Source organism: Hypanus sabinus, chromosome 24 (genome assembly GCF_030144855.1).
Source record: "Hypanus sabinus isolate sHypSab1 chromosome 24, sHypSab1.hap1, whole genome shotgun sequence".
NCBI lineage: Eukaryota > Metazoa > Chordata > Chondrichthyes > Myliobatiformes > Dasyatidae > Hypanus > Hypanus sabinus.
In genome coordinates, this window is record NC_082729.1 from 13,150,817 (window position 1) to 13,168,670 (window position 17,854).

The window sequence follows — 17,854 nt, forward strand, 5'->3', positions numbered from 1 at the left end:
GAGATAAGCGAGGCAGCGTGCGGGCGAGTTGGGAGGTGAGAGAAATGCCGCGCGTTTACATCGGCAGGCTGAGCTACCAGGCCCGGGAGCGCGACGTGGAGCGTTTCTTCAAGGGTTACGGGAAAATCCTGGAGGTGGACATCAAGAACGGGTGAGTCTCTCCGACGCCAGCGGGGGAAAAGAAAATGGCGGGCGCCCCTCACTCCCGAGGCTTGGACCCTCCTTCGGAACGGCGGGCCCAGCTCGTCCTCCCGGCCGCGGGGGGCCGGCGGGGCGCCCGGCCGGCTCCCGGGTGGCGGGCGGCCGGAGACCCGGGCACGGCCGCCTCGATGCCGCTCCCGGGCCCGGCGTCTCTTTGTTCGGCGGGTTTTGGTGCGTCATGCGCGCCAAGTCCGCCGAGCGCCACTGCGCACGCGCGGCCCCGCGGTCCCCGGGCCCGACGGGCAGAAAGGAAACGGTCTGGGTGTTAGCGGCCTGCAGGCGGGGGCTGTTGCTGGAAGTAATCCGGCGACCTGCAGGCTAGCCCGCTGGTCTCCTCCAGCATCGCTGCGTGTGCACGGAATAAGTACTTGTGTGATTGCACAGGTTTCCTTTCATTTTTTCCCGCCGCATTCAATGAGCTACTTTCACAGACCATTCAGCCCATCTAGTCCGTGCTGAGCCTACGTCCATCGACCTGCACCATCACCATAGCCCTCCATCCACGGACCTATCCAGACTTCTCTTAAACGTTGAAATCGAGCTCCCAGCACCACTTGTTCGTTCTGCACACTCTAGGTCCTCTGAAGGAGTCTCCCCTTCATGTTTCCCTTAAACTCTTCACCTTAATCTAGGACCTCTAAGTTGAAGTTCCACCCAACCTCGGTGGAAAACGCCTGCTTATATTTACCCTATGTGTACCCCTCATAATTTTGTGTACCTCTATCAAATTTCCCCTCACTCTTCAATGTACCAGGGAATAAAGTCCTAACGTTTTCAATCTTTCCTTATAACTCGGGTCCTGCAAACCCAGTGACATCCTTGTAAATTTTCTCTGTACTCTTGATTTTCTTTACATCATTCCTGTAGGGAGGTGACCAAAACTGCATACAGTTCTTCAAATTATCCTTCACCAGAGTCATGTACAACTTCAACATAACATCCCATATCCTGTACTCGGTACTTTATGAAGGCCAGTGTGCCAAAAGCTTTCTTTATGACCCTATCTACCAGTGCCACCACTTATAATGAATTTCATTCATGTATTGCCAGATCCCTTTATTCTACTGCATTCCTCAGCACCTTACCATTCACCGTGCAAGACTGGTGGTCCTACTGAAGTGTAACACTTTGCACTTGTCCTCGTCCGGATCCCACTGCAAGCTCTGATAGTTTTCCTCGCTGTCCGCTAGGAACTCAGCAAGTTATAAAGCTGTGGGAGGAAGAGGACAGGCCACATTTCAGGTCAAGACCCTTGCAGAGTTGCCTATCTTATTTCTCTGTGTGAATGCTGCCTGACCCTCTGATTTTCCCCAGCTCCAGATTTCTAGCATCTGCAGTTTTCTGTCTAGCACTACTACTTTCCGGTGTCTCGTTTCTTGTGGTTTATTTGTTTTAACATTTTATGATTTGAGTTTACTGTGGTGGGGTTGTGGACTTAATGAGATCTTCTTAAATTCAAAGTTCAGCTTAGTATTGACAAACTGCTGCATTTTTGGATGAGATGTTTAATTGAAGTGCCAACTGTTCCCTTCAGGTAAGTTTAAACAATCAAAAGATATTGTTTCAAAGTAAGCACAGCTTTAAAAGTTACAGGGTCATACTGCAGCAAAACAGGCCCTTCAGGCCACCACCAGTAAGTGCTCAGTTATCCTTCTCCACTGTTCACCAAGACTTGATAGCTTTGTAAGCTTGGCAATTGAAGAGTATACTCAAATGTGAGAATACCTGCTTCTGTTACCCACTCAAGCAGTGCATGAAAGATTGCACCCTTTTTATTCAGGCATCCTTCTCAGTCCTGAAGAAAGGTTTCGATCCAAACTTTTGGCTACTTATTCATTTCCGTGGCTGCTGCCCAACCTACTGAGTTCTTCCAGCATTTTGTGTGTGTTGCTTTGGATTTTCCAGCATCTGCACACTTTCTTGTGTTTATGATTTGCAACTACCCTCTCGCTGAGTGAAAATGCCCTTTATCTGATCCCTTCTAAACTACTTATTGAAAGCCTTTGTCTTCTGTTATAGGGAAGGTTGCTGATTATATGTCTCATAATCTGTGCCCATAATTTTGTGTAGTTCAGTCTACCTATCTTCTATTCTCCTAACTGAAGAGCTCTAGATAAATCTCCTCTGTACTCTCCAGCGCAGTTATGTGTGGTGACCAGTATACTCAAACCCCACATACTGCTGATTGGTTACAACAGTTTTTCAATTATTTATTGACATTTTTTTAAATGACAAAATTTCATTCTCAACTATGCTTAAACTTCTTGAGAGTGGTGCCATCACAATAAGTATCTTGTTGATCAATTAGAGTGCTTTACGTATGCATTGAGTCACTCACAGCCATTCACATATTAGTTCACGCTCTGCCTCCCCCACCCCCATGTATAAATGTCCTTACTCCCTCGACAATTTATTCCATTTTTTTTCACCCCTAATGTCTGGAAAATGGCTTGCAACTTCCAGTGAGGATAGTACATCTAAGGTGTCTAGGAAAAGCATTAGCATGGATGTGAAACTCCTATGATTTTAGGTGGAATCAGTAATCTAGAACATTGTTCATGGACCAGTTCATTGATAATGACCCTGACTGGGAGCGAAGCAATAGGTGAAGAGAGGTGTTCTCAACATGATTTCCTACTATCGAGAACTGCTTCATGAGAGGAAACTTAAAAGGCCAACTTGAAGAAGCCAAAGTTAGTGGAGGGCCACAGTCTGATCCCTCCTCTAAGATGTAATCACCACAAATTATTGTGTATATTTATCTCAGGTTTGATTTTTTTAAAATATATCAGGCACTCGTGTCCATTTGTCCATGTTATAACAACCTCACATAGCACTGATTTACATAGCGCTTCACCTGCAAGGAACTCGTCCTCAGCATTAAGCGTGGTCTGAGTACTCCAGCGTATCTTAGTCAGAGTTTATCATGACCATCTTTCTCTTATTCTGCAGCCTGACTAATAAAGGCTGAATGGCCTTTTCACCACTGCTGCCATTTTCAGGGTTCTTGGGTTTGTGCAGCAATCTTTTGAAATAAACTTTATTCATGAAAAATATAAATAGAAAATACACATTAGTACATTTCTTTAGAATTATTGTATCATGTCAATGCATCATAGTGTTGGCAAGACAACACATTGGATGTGTAAAGCATTTCACTGGTTCAGTCCCTTCTTACCTACATCCACAGCACTTCACATGCTCTCAATCACTTCAAAAGCTTGCAATTCCCTGACCCTACTCCCCTCGCTTTCACCATGGATGTCAAGTCCTTAAGACTTCTATCCCCCATCAAGAAGGCCTTGAAGGTCTCCAATTCATTCTTGCCAAAAAACCCAACCAGTTCCCCTCCATCAACAACCTGCTCCATCTGGCAGAACTGATCCTCATATACAGCAATTTCTTTTTTGGCTCCTCCCATATTTTCCAAATCCAAGGAGTGGCCATGGGAACCCCTTATATACCTGCTTTTTTATTGGCTACATGGAATGGCCTTCTCAGGTAATGGTCCCTAACACTTTTTGTACTACCTTGTCTGCTTCATGCACCCATGCTGAGCTTGTCAATTTCATCAACTTCACTTCCAACTTCCTCCCTACCTTTCAGTTCACATGCTCCATTCTTGACACCTTTTCCCTTTCTCTTTTTTTGACAGCAAGACCTTTATCACAAACCTTTTACTTTGCACCAAGCTTCATTGAATTGTTTAGCTTGTACACCCTTCCAGCCTGGGATGTGCTAGTCAGCAGCATTCCCTCATAGGCATTGCATTACATTTATATACTAGTTTCGGGCAGACCTCTGTTCCTCTGATCCTTGTCTTTCATATTTCTCTATTTTTATTAATCGTCGCAAAGCGCAGTACTAAACTCTTAGCAGCAATAAGTTCCATTCACTATTGCTTTGCCCAACTTAGGAAATGATCTATTAACAACAGTGTACTCTGAGAACAAAACTAGAATACATGGCACTTGTATTTTTAAAAAAAAACCTTGTACTCCATCCTTAGAACCACCTGTGTCATAACTCCCCTGATACTGACTTTTACAGTTTCCTTTCCGATTCTTGAATTATATGTAATTACTGACGTGGCAGACTTCTCTCCAGCTCTTATTATGTTGACTTTAAAAATTGCTACTTAACTGGAATAATGGGTGCTAAGTTTTTTTTGCAGCATTTGTGGCTAAAATTGTTTGAAATTAAGCAGATTTATTACTTTTTCTCCCTGTGTTGTTTTACATAGGAGCATAGGTAATTACAGCATAGTACAGGCCCTACTGCTCATGATGTTGTGTCGACCTTTTAATCTACTCCAAGGTCAATCTAAACTCCTCCCCCTACATTATATTATCCATGTTCCAATCTAAGTCTCTTTTTAAAAAAAACGTAATGTATCCGCCTCTACCACCACCCAGCAACTCGTTCCACACACCTATTACTCTGTATATTAAATTCCTCTGACATCTTTCTGCCTTCCGCCAATCATTTTAAATTATGCCCCATGAAAAAAAGTCGCCTCTCATCCTCCACTCCAGAGAGCAATGCTTTGCCTTGCTCAATCTACCCTCATGAGACATGCTCTAATCCAGCAGCAACCTGGTAAATCTCTGCACAGTCTCTAAAGCTTCAACATCTATTCTATAATGAGGTGACCAGAAATGGTGCTGAATTCAGTTTTCTTATAGACTATTTTCACAACAAAGGCCATTTGACCCATTTTGTGCCCAGACTAATTTAATCTATAGTTTACCTTCAATCTCTACTTCTCTTTCACGTGTGCGGTATCATGGTCCCTCTGCTTTGATTGTTCTGTCATAGGGGGTGTAGTTAACCATTAGCCTAGCAATCACTATGCCTCTGGTACCTGGGAAGAAACCAGGCAACTTGGATGGGGAACATGCGAAGTCCAGGTTCGGGATTGAACCTGGGAGGTAGCAACCTTAACTGCTTTATCAGTATGCTATCTAATAATTTTGATGGGTGCTTGTTTGTATAATCAATGGCTCAACTTAATGTCAGGAAATGTGTACAGTATGCAACCTGAAATTCTTAAGCTTTGCAGTCATCCACATAAAAGGAGAGAAAAAGAATGAATGAAGAAACTGTCATTCTTTCATTTTGTATATATGTTTAAATATATTGTAATGTGCCTTTGGGGATCAAGGGAAAATTATCTTTAGTGAGTAAAACGCTATTCTTACAAGCACTTGGGAAGTGGGATGGAAGCTGTAAAAGACAAAGCATTTAGTACCTGAAGACAAAGTGAGTAAGAAAACTAGTGGGAAGGCTGAAACTTTATTTCCAGACTCTATACGCTATCCACTAACTAGATCCCTCTCATGAAAAACTATTTGAGATTGCCCAGACAATTTGCAAACTTTGTGGTGTTTTTTTTAACCTGAGCTGTGCTTTGAATTTTATCTGTGCAATTGTGGCGACCCATTTCCTGGCACATCCGAACTGGCTCACAATTAGATAGCATACGGGGGTTTGCGAGCACAGAGCTTTGGAGCCTCTGTGCCACGGGGGGGGGGGGGGGGGGCAGGTTGAGGGAGGCTTAAAAGTGAGGCTGAGGATTTCGAATAAAGTTTTTTCCTTCGACTGCAGTTACTGACTCCGTGTCGTAATTTTAGCGCTGCGTGTAGCACACCGCTACAATTGGTGACCCCGACGGTCCAAACGATTTTTGGACCAGAAATGACCGACGCCGCCTCTGTTCATGCGGTTTCGTTGAAACTGCCGGGTTTCTGGACACAGCAACCGAACCTATGGTTCCAGCAAGCCGAAGCCCAATTCCACGTTCGTGCTGGACGTTGGGGGGAAAGAGGAGGTTTTCACGGTGGACCGCCTCAAACCGGCCCATGTGGACCTGGCGCAACCAGCCGAGTTTCCGGCACCTCGGCGCAGAGGCCGACCTCCCAAGCAGGTTCCGGCCCAGACTGTGGACATTGGGGGGTGTATCGCCGGTTCTGGGGGGGGGGGGGTTATGTGGCGACCCATTTCCTGGCACATCCGAACTGGCTCACAATTAGATAGCCTGCGGGGGTTTGCGAGCACAGAGCTTTGGAGCCTCTGCACCACGGGGGGCAGGTTGAGGGAGGCTTAAAAGTGAGGCTGAGGATTTCGAATAAAGTTTTTTCCTTCTACTGCAGTTACCGATTCCATGTCGTAATTTTAGCGCTGCGTGTAGCACACCGCTACACAATCTCTATTTCCATGCTTATGCGATCTACACTTTGAGCTAGCAAAGTCTTTTTATGCGTTATGTAGCTTAGTTTGATTATTCTATTAACACTTAACTGGCCTCCCTTACTGTATATTTCAAATAATTGAGGGCATCTCAGAACTATGTTTCTCTGATCTTATGTACATTTATTATTTCTATGCTTGGTGACCTGCATTGGCTGCTGGTTAAGCATTACCTTAGATCTAATCCTTTTTAAATCTCTGCATGCTGTCTTTCCAAGTCTCTAACATGCAGCTGGAAAAGCCTTGAGGTATCTGTACTTAGGTATATTCCTGAGAGTAAAACCAGGTTTCTTAGAGCAGTGAAGCACAGTATGGGCCCTCCGGACTGTGATGTTATGTGACCTATATAAGCCTACTCCACAATTTATCTAACTCTTTCTTTTCTACACAGCCTATAATCTCCCATCTTCCTGCATCCGTATTTCAAACGCATTCTGTTGATGGCCATGTCTTCCATCTGTCAAGGCCCTAGGGTCTGAAATAGCCTCCCTTTATGTTACCATCTTTCCGGCTTCCAATATACTCTTAAAATGTAACTTGTATACTTTTTGATATTCCCTAGAGTGACTTTATCAAGAGTTCTCGTGACATAATGGTAGATTTTGTCTTTGTGAGGTCCTCGATGTTTTCATTACTCTTGGATTCAGGTGATAGCACATATATTCTGCACATTTGAAAACTAACTTCTTCACTGTGTTGCTTTAACATTTAGTATAACATTGTTCAGTGTGACTGGAACAGTGAGGATTGCCCCCCAACCGTAAATTACATCTTGGCAATTTCAGCTGACGTTCTTCATGTGACTGACTCTGGCTTTATCCCATGGCAAGCATGTCCTGGTTTGTAATTAGCTAAGAGCCAAGTACTGGAAACAATAGTATCCCTGCTGAAGTAGTCGGTCTGCAGAACACAGATAACATTGCCTTTGCTTGCATTCACAGCTCTGTCATTATTTATTCATTTATGGATAGCTCCTGCATTTAATATCTTCGAAAGCTCACCCTGGCCTTGTGTACTACATAGTCTCTGACAATAAAAGTTCAGAATAAGATTTTGTCCTGTATTCAGCATTCATGCTGTATTTCCTTTGCTTCCAGAACAGGCTTTTCATTTGGTGTAATTCTCCTTTTAGTAAGTTTAACAGTTGCTAAAATAAACTGGAATTTCAGGAACACAAGCCATGTGCTGCTTTGTTTAATTTTTCTTCATACACAGCAAATGTGCGTGCATATGCTTGGTCCTTTCTGCTTGCTTAACTACATAATTTAAGATTTACTTGCTAATCTTCTTGGCTTCAGTTGTATATATTTGCATGTTTTTCCTCTTGTAGATATGGCTTTGTTGAATTTGATGATCCTCGTGATGCAGATGATGCTGTTTATGAGCTGAATGGTAAAGAGCTTTGTGGGGAAAGAGTAATCGTTGAACATGCTAGAGGTCCACGAAGAGACGGCGGTTACAGTTCTCAACGTAGTAAGCATGTTACTTTATTGGTCAAAATGTGAACATCTTTAATGTAAAACTTGTAAAATCATGTAGATTATGAATTCATCACATAGAATAACTAGCAGCAATTTATATTTGTAATTAAAAAATTTTCACATTTTAAAAATATCTCTTGAATTTCTATTTAATAGTTGTATATATCTTAATGTTCTTTATTTGGCTAAATTTTATTTTGTTATTATAGTAATTCATTTAAATTATAATTGATTCAATGTTTTCATTGTGATTGTTGATACCATAGTCTTAACAAAGACCTCAATGTTTTAATTAAAAGAGTCCTTTGAGGCTAAGATGACTGCCTGTTCCATTTGCTGGCCTTGGGTTACCTTTCCATGAGTGGCTCTAAGACCTAAGACCATTGACCTTTGGCTGACCTTAAGGAAGCCATGTGACGACTGCTACTCTTGCCATTAGACCTGGGTGGTGAGGACCCCAAGGGTTAGAGGCAGATGTGATAAAACTGAAAATAGGTGCCTGAAATCTTTTTCATGTCAGATATTCTGAAAACCATATTTCACCGTAAGTATAGATGGTAATTGGTTTAGTGGTTTGGTTATTTTATCAAATCATTATCATTTTCATATAATTTATTATGCATGCTTTTGTAATTTTTTGATTTATTAAACTGTAGTATTAAATATCTAGAAGTAAAATTGATTTTGTAATTGTCCAAACTTCTGATTAATGAACTAATTTTTGAAGATAAAATGTAGTGTTAATTTTAGTGTAATGGGGTGATACTTCAGTTTAAATTGCTGGGATGAGGCATTAATATTTCAGATGTCTTGTGTTTTTAATTTTATCTTTGTAACTTGTGTTTAACGGTGAATTAAAGTAAGAGGTAAGTGTCTTAACTAAAATGTCATTGTTGTCTACCTGTCACCTTTAAAGGTGGTTATGGTTATAGAAGATCTGGAAGAGACAGATATGGACCTCCAACTCGTACAGAATATAGGCTAATTGTGGAAAATTTATCTAGTCGTTGCAGCTGGCAAGATTTGAAGGTTTGTGGTGTATCTTGTGTGTCGGTGAAAGATTTGTCTCTTAATTACGTACTGTGAAGAATCCTTTTCGGGGAAGGGTGCTTTTAAAAGTTCTGTGTGTAACATGGATTTAAACTTGTAATGCATAGTTTTAAATATTCAAAGGAAATATTCTGCTAGAATTCAGTTATAGGTGATTAAATTTTTGTCTTGTATGTCACTTGAATATGACATTTGAATTTAACTTATATTGTCAAGTCTGCACAAAATTCTAAATTTGCCAATGTGGTTATGAAAGGGTAAAATATTGAAATGGCTGAATACAGTACACAGTAGCGTGTGTGAGTCCAAATCTGACTTCCAGTTTCTGAGTTACTGATTAAGCAATAGCACCACGAATAGGTATCGCAATTAGTGTAAATTCATTTGGGATAGGTAGGAAACAATTATTCAGATCTTTCTTCCAAGGTATAATGTGATCAGGAGAGCAAGTTTGAGAATGCACGTAGTGAAATGGGACAGCTTTTTAAAAATGTGTATGTTAGGTATTTGAAAATGAACAATGAAACAAACACTAAACCAGGTGTCTAGTTAAACAAGTGTTTGTCTACGCTACCCAAAACCACTACACTGTATATTCAGTTGTCCTTTAAATGAGTGGATGCAGTACTAAACCTCCCTAATCTATAAGACCCAAGGAGTAAGCATGCTGCAAATACTCTCTGTGCATGCTACCTTTTATAGCCCCAGAGTACTTGGAACTGGAAATGGGCGCTGTGGCGAGTAGGCCATCCAACGGGAAACTAGCATTGCAGACTCATCAGCATGATGGAAGGGGCTTTCAACTAGAATAAGCCATGCCCTCCATAGGACACGCATCTCCTCAAAATGTGCACATGAAATGAAGCCCGAGTCAAATTCATCTGTGACACCCAACTCACTAACGAAGCTCACGTGAAGAATGGCCCATTGTGTGATGCAAGAGAGTGACACTGGTGTCCAGAAAGTATTAATGCTTAGGGCAACACCATAACTAGATTTAAAAACAAAATAATGTGAATATTAATTTATTAACTTTTGCAGTAAATCTTTATAATCAATCCCCCTATAAATTATTTATAATATCATTAATGATTGGTGTGGTATGTTCTAACATTTAAGTAGAAATTATGATTCTAGTTTCTGGGGCTTGAGGGTAGAACTTAGGATAAAAGTTATACAAAAGCTCAGTAATGTTTGAAAGGTCTATAAGTATGAATAATATGGGCACTAACATGATAGTTTACACTAGTTCTAAGGAAGTTGAAGGTTGGCAAAAAATGGAAATTGTAGTACCCAAAAATATTTTTATTTGTTCTCGGGATGTTGGTGACGCTGGCAAGACCTCACTTATTGCCCATTCCTAGTTGCCTTGAGGTGGTGATGGTTGACTGCCTTCTTGAACCACTGCAATCCTTGTGGTGATGGTGCCATAAAAGTAGACAGTGGAACATCAGGTGGATTTCATTTTCAAAGGTAAAGTGTCTGCATAAGAACCACTGGAATAGAATGTAAGGCTGAAGTTTAGCAGCAGGACTGTTGACGGTTGCAAATAAATTAACCACTTAAATTATTCAACATGGAAAATAAATTTGTTTTGGTGATTTTTTTTTTAAAAATTATTTCATGTATTGATCAACTATTCTACCTGGGTAATAGCTGTTGCAGGAGGAGGAAGGCAGTCAGCAAGAACATGTTCTGCCTGATGCAATACAAAGTGTTAGTGCTGGTAACTCTGTCAGGGGTATTATAATTTGGTCCATTTGTGATTCTTAATACCCTATTTCTAGTGAGCCAAAACAACACAAGCACTAAAACTCTAGAGCAATAGCTGTGACCTGGCATTTTTAGTCAAACGTGTATTCTGAAATTGGCGTAACAAGCATTCAGTTTGCATTGGATTAAGCTTCTTGTCCAAACAATCCAAGACTAACCCACCAGTTCTTTACATCCAGTTTCTCAAAGATTTTTTTTTCTAATCCAAAAAGCATTTACTAAAGTTTAATAATTAGCTAGGTAGACATGATGTGAATGGGCTTAATGGACTAGTTAAGAATTATTTTGAGTTACCTATAGCTGACTAGTAATTTTACAACAGTTGTAATCATTAGATTATGTTCAGTTGTTTAAAGATTTAAATCTGTCAACAGTTCAGTTTTATTTGACATTTCCTGATTTCACTATTCAAAGATGGAAATAAAGACAAAGGAAGAAAATTTGAAATTTGTACTATACTTTTGTAGGATTATATGCGTCAAGCAGGTGAAGTAACATATGCAGATGCTCATAAAGGAAGAAAGAATGAAGGCGTGATTGAATTTAAGTCTTACTCAGATATGAAGAGAGCTCTTGAAAAATTGGATGGTACAGAAGTTAATGGCAGGAAAATCAGATTGGTTGAAGATAGGCCTTCATCACGGCGACGACGCTCATACTCCAGAAGCCGAAGCCGCTCAAGGTATTTTAAAATAGTCATTGCAAGATGGTGTGTGAAGTGTCAAAAAGAGTAAGTCTGCAGAAAGAATAGAAACATTGGTTGTTTTAAATGGTAACGTTTTGAAAGATTCCTGAATTTCACTTTAAAAAGAATGTCTTCTTGCAAGTACCAATTACTCTCACATTATTGCTCAACTTCTGGGCCAGAGTTAATTTTAGATTGTTTCTTTTACAGTACTAGGATTTTGTTTTTATTTATTTAGAGGTATAGTGTCCCTTCAAGCCACACCACACCACAATTCCCAACAGCTCCTGATTTAACCCTGTCTAATCATGGGACAATTTACAATGACCAATTAATTGACCCAGTTTGTTTTTGGACTGTGGGAGGAACCCCGTGCATTCCACGGGGAGGATGTGCACACTCCTTACAGATGATGCTGGAATTGAGCTCTGAACGCCCCGAGCTTTAATAGCATCGCGCTAACTGCTATGCAAGCGCCATTCTGTTTTCTGCCATCTCCCAAATCTATATGCTACTTGAAGCAACATTGCAGCTACTTTAGTATATTCCTGCTCAGTCTCCTATCTTAAACTCTCATAAACCTGAGCTCCTCCTGAACTTGGATGCATTTATCCTAAATCATTCTGTTCAGCCCTGACTCCCATGCAAGAGTTGTGCTGATGCCTCCATTTTAAAACTTACTCATGCTACAGGCCTGATTTAATCCAGCCCACAGTTATTGAAGGATTCAGCATTACTTCAATCTTAACTTTAAGTGTCCTTACACCCTTCAAGTAGCCATGCTTTATCCTCCTACACGCCTTCAAATTCAATCCTAATTCTCTCCCTTGTCTTAAACACTTAACTCCTTTTTATCAGCTGTGAGCTATGATTACCCAATTTTCCTCAGGATCAATAAAGTATGTCTGTCTGTCTCTAATGTTAATTTCCAGATGATTAGTAACATATCTTAAATCTTTTACTATGTTAAAGGTGTTGTATAAATATAACTCATGAACATTACTCTACAGCACTTGCTCATTTGGTTCCAGTCTTGAAACTCTCATATCAGGATCTCTTCAAAGCCTACTTTACAAATCTTTTAAGCATTCCATTCTGTTTCATCTTTGGGTGAAGTGTTAATTTTTGTCAGATGTCCCTGTAGAGTGTCTGGGGAAATTTTTAAAGTGCCATTTAATTTTAATTTTTTTTTGGAAGTTCATGTTAGTAGTACCTGTTCTTTTTTTGGTGGCCTTTTAAAACAATATAGGTCTCGTTCTCCAAGCAGAAATCGCTCGCACTCTCATAAGAGTCGAAGCCGCAGTGGAAGCACTAAAAGCAGCCGGTCCCGATCACGGTATGTATACAATATAAATTGACTTTATTTTTTTTAATTAAGTTGAAAGTCTGGGCTTGAACATTAGTTTGGTAGGAAAGGGAAGACTTGCTAATTCCTGCAGGTAGAGTGTGGCCTTGGGAGACTTAATCTGACAAGTAATTGTGGAACAGTTGTTTTCAAATGGCACCTGGTAGAAATGTAGAAAATCATGGGGTGGTTGTGAAGGTGTTGAAATTTTTTTCAGCTGCACAAACTAACATGAGTAATTGATTACTATTTGTACTACATCATTGAGTGGTCAGAACGCAGAAGGAGCCCGTTCAGCTCATATTCCCTCCAGCACTCTCCTAGATAAAGTCCCAGTCCCATCAACTTGCTCTTTTTCTGTTACTTTGCAAATTCCCTTATGAAGGCTACGGTGGAACCTAACTCCATATCTTGTGTGAAATTTTTCTGCTCAATTTTGTTCCCTTTTATTTTTACACCTGTATTACTTGGCTGCACCTTTTTTTTAAAAAAAAACAGCTTATTTACTACCCACTTTATTCAGGCTTCTTGTCATTTAATATCAGCTTCTTTCCAACTGTGATAAGACTGCTGAACAGATCCTGAAAAAGATCTGGGATGTACCTTCCAAATATCTGGACCTGACTTGCACTACTGTACTTCCCCTTTTCTATTTTCTAATTACGATTTATAATTTAAATTTTTATTATATTTACTTCAATGTGTACTTCAGGGAGCGTGAAGAACAGAAACGAATATCACTGTGATGATTGTACACTCTAGTAGCAATTGTTTGGTGACAATAAAGTATTTGTGTCAAGTCTCCCTTCGGCCTTCTCCAAAGAAAACAGTCCCAGTTGCTCTAATCGATCCTTATACTGTAGTTTATCATTTGTTGGTCATACTCCTCCAAAGTCTTGTCTGGATAATCTTTAATATTTTCCATTCTTCCTGCCGAACTATATTGTATGAATAATCATAACACCCCTGTTAATGCTCTGTGCTTATTCACATAGACCAGAATTGTGTATGTCCTATTGACTGCTTAACCTGTCCTGCTTCTTGCAATGATATTTGCATATCTAGTCCTAGTTCCTCTGCTTCTGACTTAGAATTTTTTTTACTGTTCTGCATTGCTTTCCACATCTTTCCTATCAAAATGTAACACCTCATTTGCATTTTTAAAAATTGAGATACAGTGCAGAGTAGGCTATTCAAGTCATGCTGCCCAGCAGTCTCCCAATTTAATTCCAGCCTACCCATGGGACAATTTACAATGACAAGTTAACCTACCAACCGGTACGTCTTTGGGCTTTGGGGGGGAACCCACATGGTTATGGGGAGAGCGCACAAGCTGCTTACAAGTAGCGATGGGAATTGAACCTGGGTCATTGGTACTGTAAAGCGTTATGCTGACCACTATGCTACTTGATCTGTTATGAATCTGCCCATTCCATGAGCCTTTTCAGTCATCCAAAAGTTCAAGAATCGTGGAAATTTGGACTCTTCCCCCCCCCCCCCCGGGCAATCAAGATAATTAATGTAGGTAGGGGAATGCAATTGTTCTACCACAAGTTCCTGGGAAATGTCATTATTTAAAATGAAGAATCAACCGTTCAACAGAAGCTGCTCAGGTTGGTCAGTGTTCGTTGGGTACATTGTTATTTTGTGAAGCAGGAATAAATTGCTAACTGTTCTCAGTGGAGTATTAGCATGGGTGAGAAGTAGAGTGTGCTTTGGGAACTGGAATTTATATTTGAAGTTATGCCACAAGGGTAGTAAGTTCTGTTTAGATTTTTTTATTTTCACATTACAGCTGTGTAATTTTGTCTTTGAGTAAGAATAAATGTTTAATCTTTTAATTTTTTTTCCAGCTCTGGTACACACTCCCGGAGCAAGAGTGGAAGCAGAAGCAAAAGTCGAAGTGTGAGCAAGAACAAAACCAAAAGCAGGAGCAGAAGTAAAGAGAAGAAAATCAGAGCAAGTAGTAGGAGTGGAAGTGAGGAGAAAAGTAGGAGCAGGAGTGTTGAACAGGTTAAAGACGACAACGCAGAAGAGAAAACTGAGAGCAGAAATGAAAACGGGGAGAAAGAGAGGAGTGTTAGCAAAGAGAAGAGTAGAAGTCGAAGTAAGAGTAAAGATGGAGAGAAAACTGGTAGCAGAAGTAGAAGCAAAGAGAAGGGTAAAAGTAAGAGTCGGAGCAGAAGTAAAGAGAGGAGTAAGAGTAGGAGCCAGAGCAAGAGCAAGGAGAAAAGAAAGGGCAGGAAGAGAAGTAGAAGTGAGAGTAGGAGCAGGAGCAGAAGTCGGAGCAAGAATGAGAAGAGCAGAAGGCGTAGCAAACGTGACTGCAAGACTAAAAGTACCAGTAAGAGCGGGAAAAGAAAAAGTGACAAAGAACAATCTAGATCTAGGTCAAGATCAGAATCAAAGGAAAAGGAGGAAAAGACTAGAATTGTTGAAACAGAAGCTGTGGGTGATGGTGCGGAAGTGGACGGGGAATCGGATGTTAACGAACAGACAAAGTCCAGGCTTGCCTCTCGTTCTAGGTCAAGGTCCAGGTCAAAGGCCAAATCTAAATCTCGTTCCAGGTCTAAATCGGTCTCCAAAACCAGGTCACGTTCAAAGTCATGTTCACCTTCCCGTTCTGTGTCAAGATCAGTGTCTCGTTCTAGGTCCAGGTCACGCTCAAAATCCTAAATTTCCCCCCTGTTCATTTTGTATGAAAACATTAACAGATTTTTTTTCTGGCAGGTCTGTCGTTAGCTGTACCACAGATAATGCAAACAATAGACACTGAGAAGCTGTACATTTTTCAAATTAGATAAAATGTATTTAGTGCTAAATTAAAATTTTATGATGGCCCTGTACTGTCAGGAGGATTCTTAGGTAGGTATGCTGTGTGCCGATTAATGGTGCCCATCATTACTGGTGTTGTTGAAAATGTATAATGAAGTCTTAAGTTACATTCATTTGTATAACACTTCTTTCTGATGTTGTGGACTTCCTAGCCAAAAACATAGCAAATTGTAAAGTTTTGCCAATACAGCGTAATCAAAATGTAGAGATTCCCTGTCCCCCCTCTGTTGTAAGGAATAGCTTTCTTTGCCTGTGTTTCTGCTTCTTTTCAGCTGGATAACATGCATTGCATTTTCTTTGGTTTGATTCAATAAAATGCAAATAAATGTCTGATCGGAAGCTTGTATTGATTGATTTTGTTACTGAGTGGCATTAAGGTGGATTAAGTTACTGAAGAGTTTGAGGCTTACCCAGAAATATACTGGAAGGTAGAGATACTAGATGCTGCTTTCAATGATCTGCACAGGCAGTAGTTTTTGGGTGGGAGATATAGGCCACATCCACACTAAGCTGGTAAATTTTGAAAATGCCAGTGTCGCGAAGAAATGATAGTCGTCCACACCAGGCATTTCTGAAAACTCTGAGCTTCCTGACTGATGTCACACAAAGTAAGTTCTTCAGATCTTAGCACTCTCATCCATTACAGAACAGACATTCTCATCCAAAATGAAGTATATTTCTGTATGTCCGTGATCTTGTATCCCATCCATGTCAAAGTTCAATGTATGTTTAAAGATGCTCTTCTGTACACTGCTGTTCTAATGTGATTGAGTTGCTGTCACTTTCCTGTCAGCTTAAACCAGTCTGGTCAATACCTTTTGACCTCTCATTAGCGGTGTTTTTACCCACAAATCTACCACACACTGGATTTTTTAACTCCATTCTCTGTAAACTCTAGATTCTATTGTGCATAAAAATCCCAGGAGATCAGGATACTCAAAACCCAGTCTTGGTGCCAACAGTCATACCCTGTCATGGCGATCTCAAAAACTCCAATTTGTGAAGCGGAGTGTCCCACACCCAAAACCATTTTTCCTGTACCTCACTTGGGACTAAAAATGTCACAAAAATCTCTTGTCAGAACCCTAGCAATCAAAAATCCTTGATTCCTATAACACCCTCTGATTGGTTTCCTATGTCAATGTCTACACATTCCAAGTATTCATATCTTCCCTAGCTCTCCAACCTCTGCCCTGGTAAATACTGACACAAAAGTATTCGTTCAGAACACCACAGCTGTCCCCTGGCTTCACATAAGGACTTAGCTCTTGGTTCCTAAGAGGCCCTACTCTTTCTCCTAGCTATCCTCTCACTTCTCATGTATTCATAGAACATTTTGAAACACTAATTCTTAGGGGTACAAAAATGTTCCCTTTTTGAACTGCTAAGTGTATATAGGACACAAAATGCTGGAGAGACTCAGCAAATGAGGCAGCATCTATGGAAATAAACAGTCAATATTTTGGGCTGAGGCCCTTCTTCAGGATTGACAAGGAAGATGTCAGAAATATAAGGTGGGTAGAGGGGTATGGTGTTGGGTGAAGCCGGGTGGGTGAGAAAGGCCAAGAGCTGGAGAAGAAAGATTCCGATAGGAGAGGGGAGTGGACAACAGGAGAAGGCACCAGCGGCGAGTGAAAGTCAGGCAAGAAGAAATGAAAGAGTGGAAAATAGAGGAAGGAGGGGAGGGGAAATTGATTATTCATACCATCAGGTTGGAGGCTACTCAGACAAAATAGGTTGTGTAGGATATTTGCATATTACAAATAGAACTCATATTTTCTTAATTCAAATGACTACACCTGTGATGCTGCTGTAAGCAAGATTTTCATTGTACTTGTATATGTACCTCACCATACTTTTGCAAATGACAAAACTGGATTTTAACTACAGTCAAGTTTACCCTTGAATGCTTCTTCTCCACATGCCTTTCTAACACCCACCTGATTTTCTCATCAGCCAACTACACTAAGAGTCATTTACAGCATCTAAGTAACTTAGTTTATAAGGCCATAAGATAAAGGAGCAGAATTAGGCTATTAAGCCCATCAAGTCACGATTTCATCGTGGCTGATCCATTTCCCTCAGCCCTGCTTTCTCCCTGTGTTCCTTCATACCCTAACTGATGAAGAATCTATCAACCTCTAAATATACCCAATAACCTGGCCTCCAGAGACACCAGTGGCAACCAATTCCACAGATTTACCATTCTGTCTAAGGGAATTCTTTCTCATCTCT

The 17,854-nt window shown here is 40.6% G+C and overlaps 1 protein-coding gene across 2 annotated transcripts; it reads left to right on the forward strand.

The window, feature by feature from the left end:
* Nucleotides 1-16: 16 nt before the first annotated feature.
* LOC132380474 (serine/arginine-rich splicing factor 4-like) lies at nucleotides 17-15,949 on the forward strand. Of its 2 annotated transcripts, none has more exons than XM_059949295.1 (6): nucleotides 17-151; nucleotides 7,781-7,923; nucleotides 8,848-8,960; nucleotides 11,222-11,436; nucleotides 12,689-12,775; nucleotides 14,638-15,949. In XM_059949295.1, the coding sequence occupies exons 1-6, from the start codon at nucleotides 45-47 to the stop codon at nucleotides 15,458-15,460; spliced, it is 1,488 nt and encodes a 495-aa protein (XP_059805278.1). In that variant the 5' UTR covers nucleotides 17-44; the 3' UTR covers nucleotides 15,461-15,949. The 2 variants fall into 2 exon arrangements, with proteins under 2 accessions (XP_059805278.1, XP_059805279.1); XM_059949296.1 differs by having other exon boundaries at nucleotides 12,707-12,775.
* Nucleotides 15,950-17,854: the final 1,905 nt, after the last annotated feature.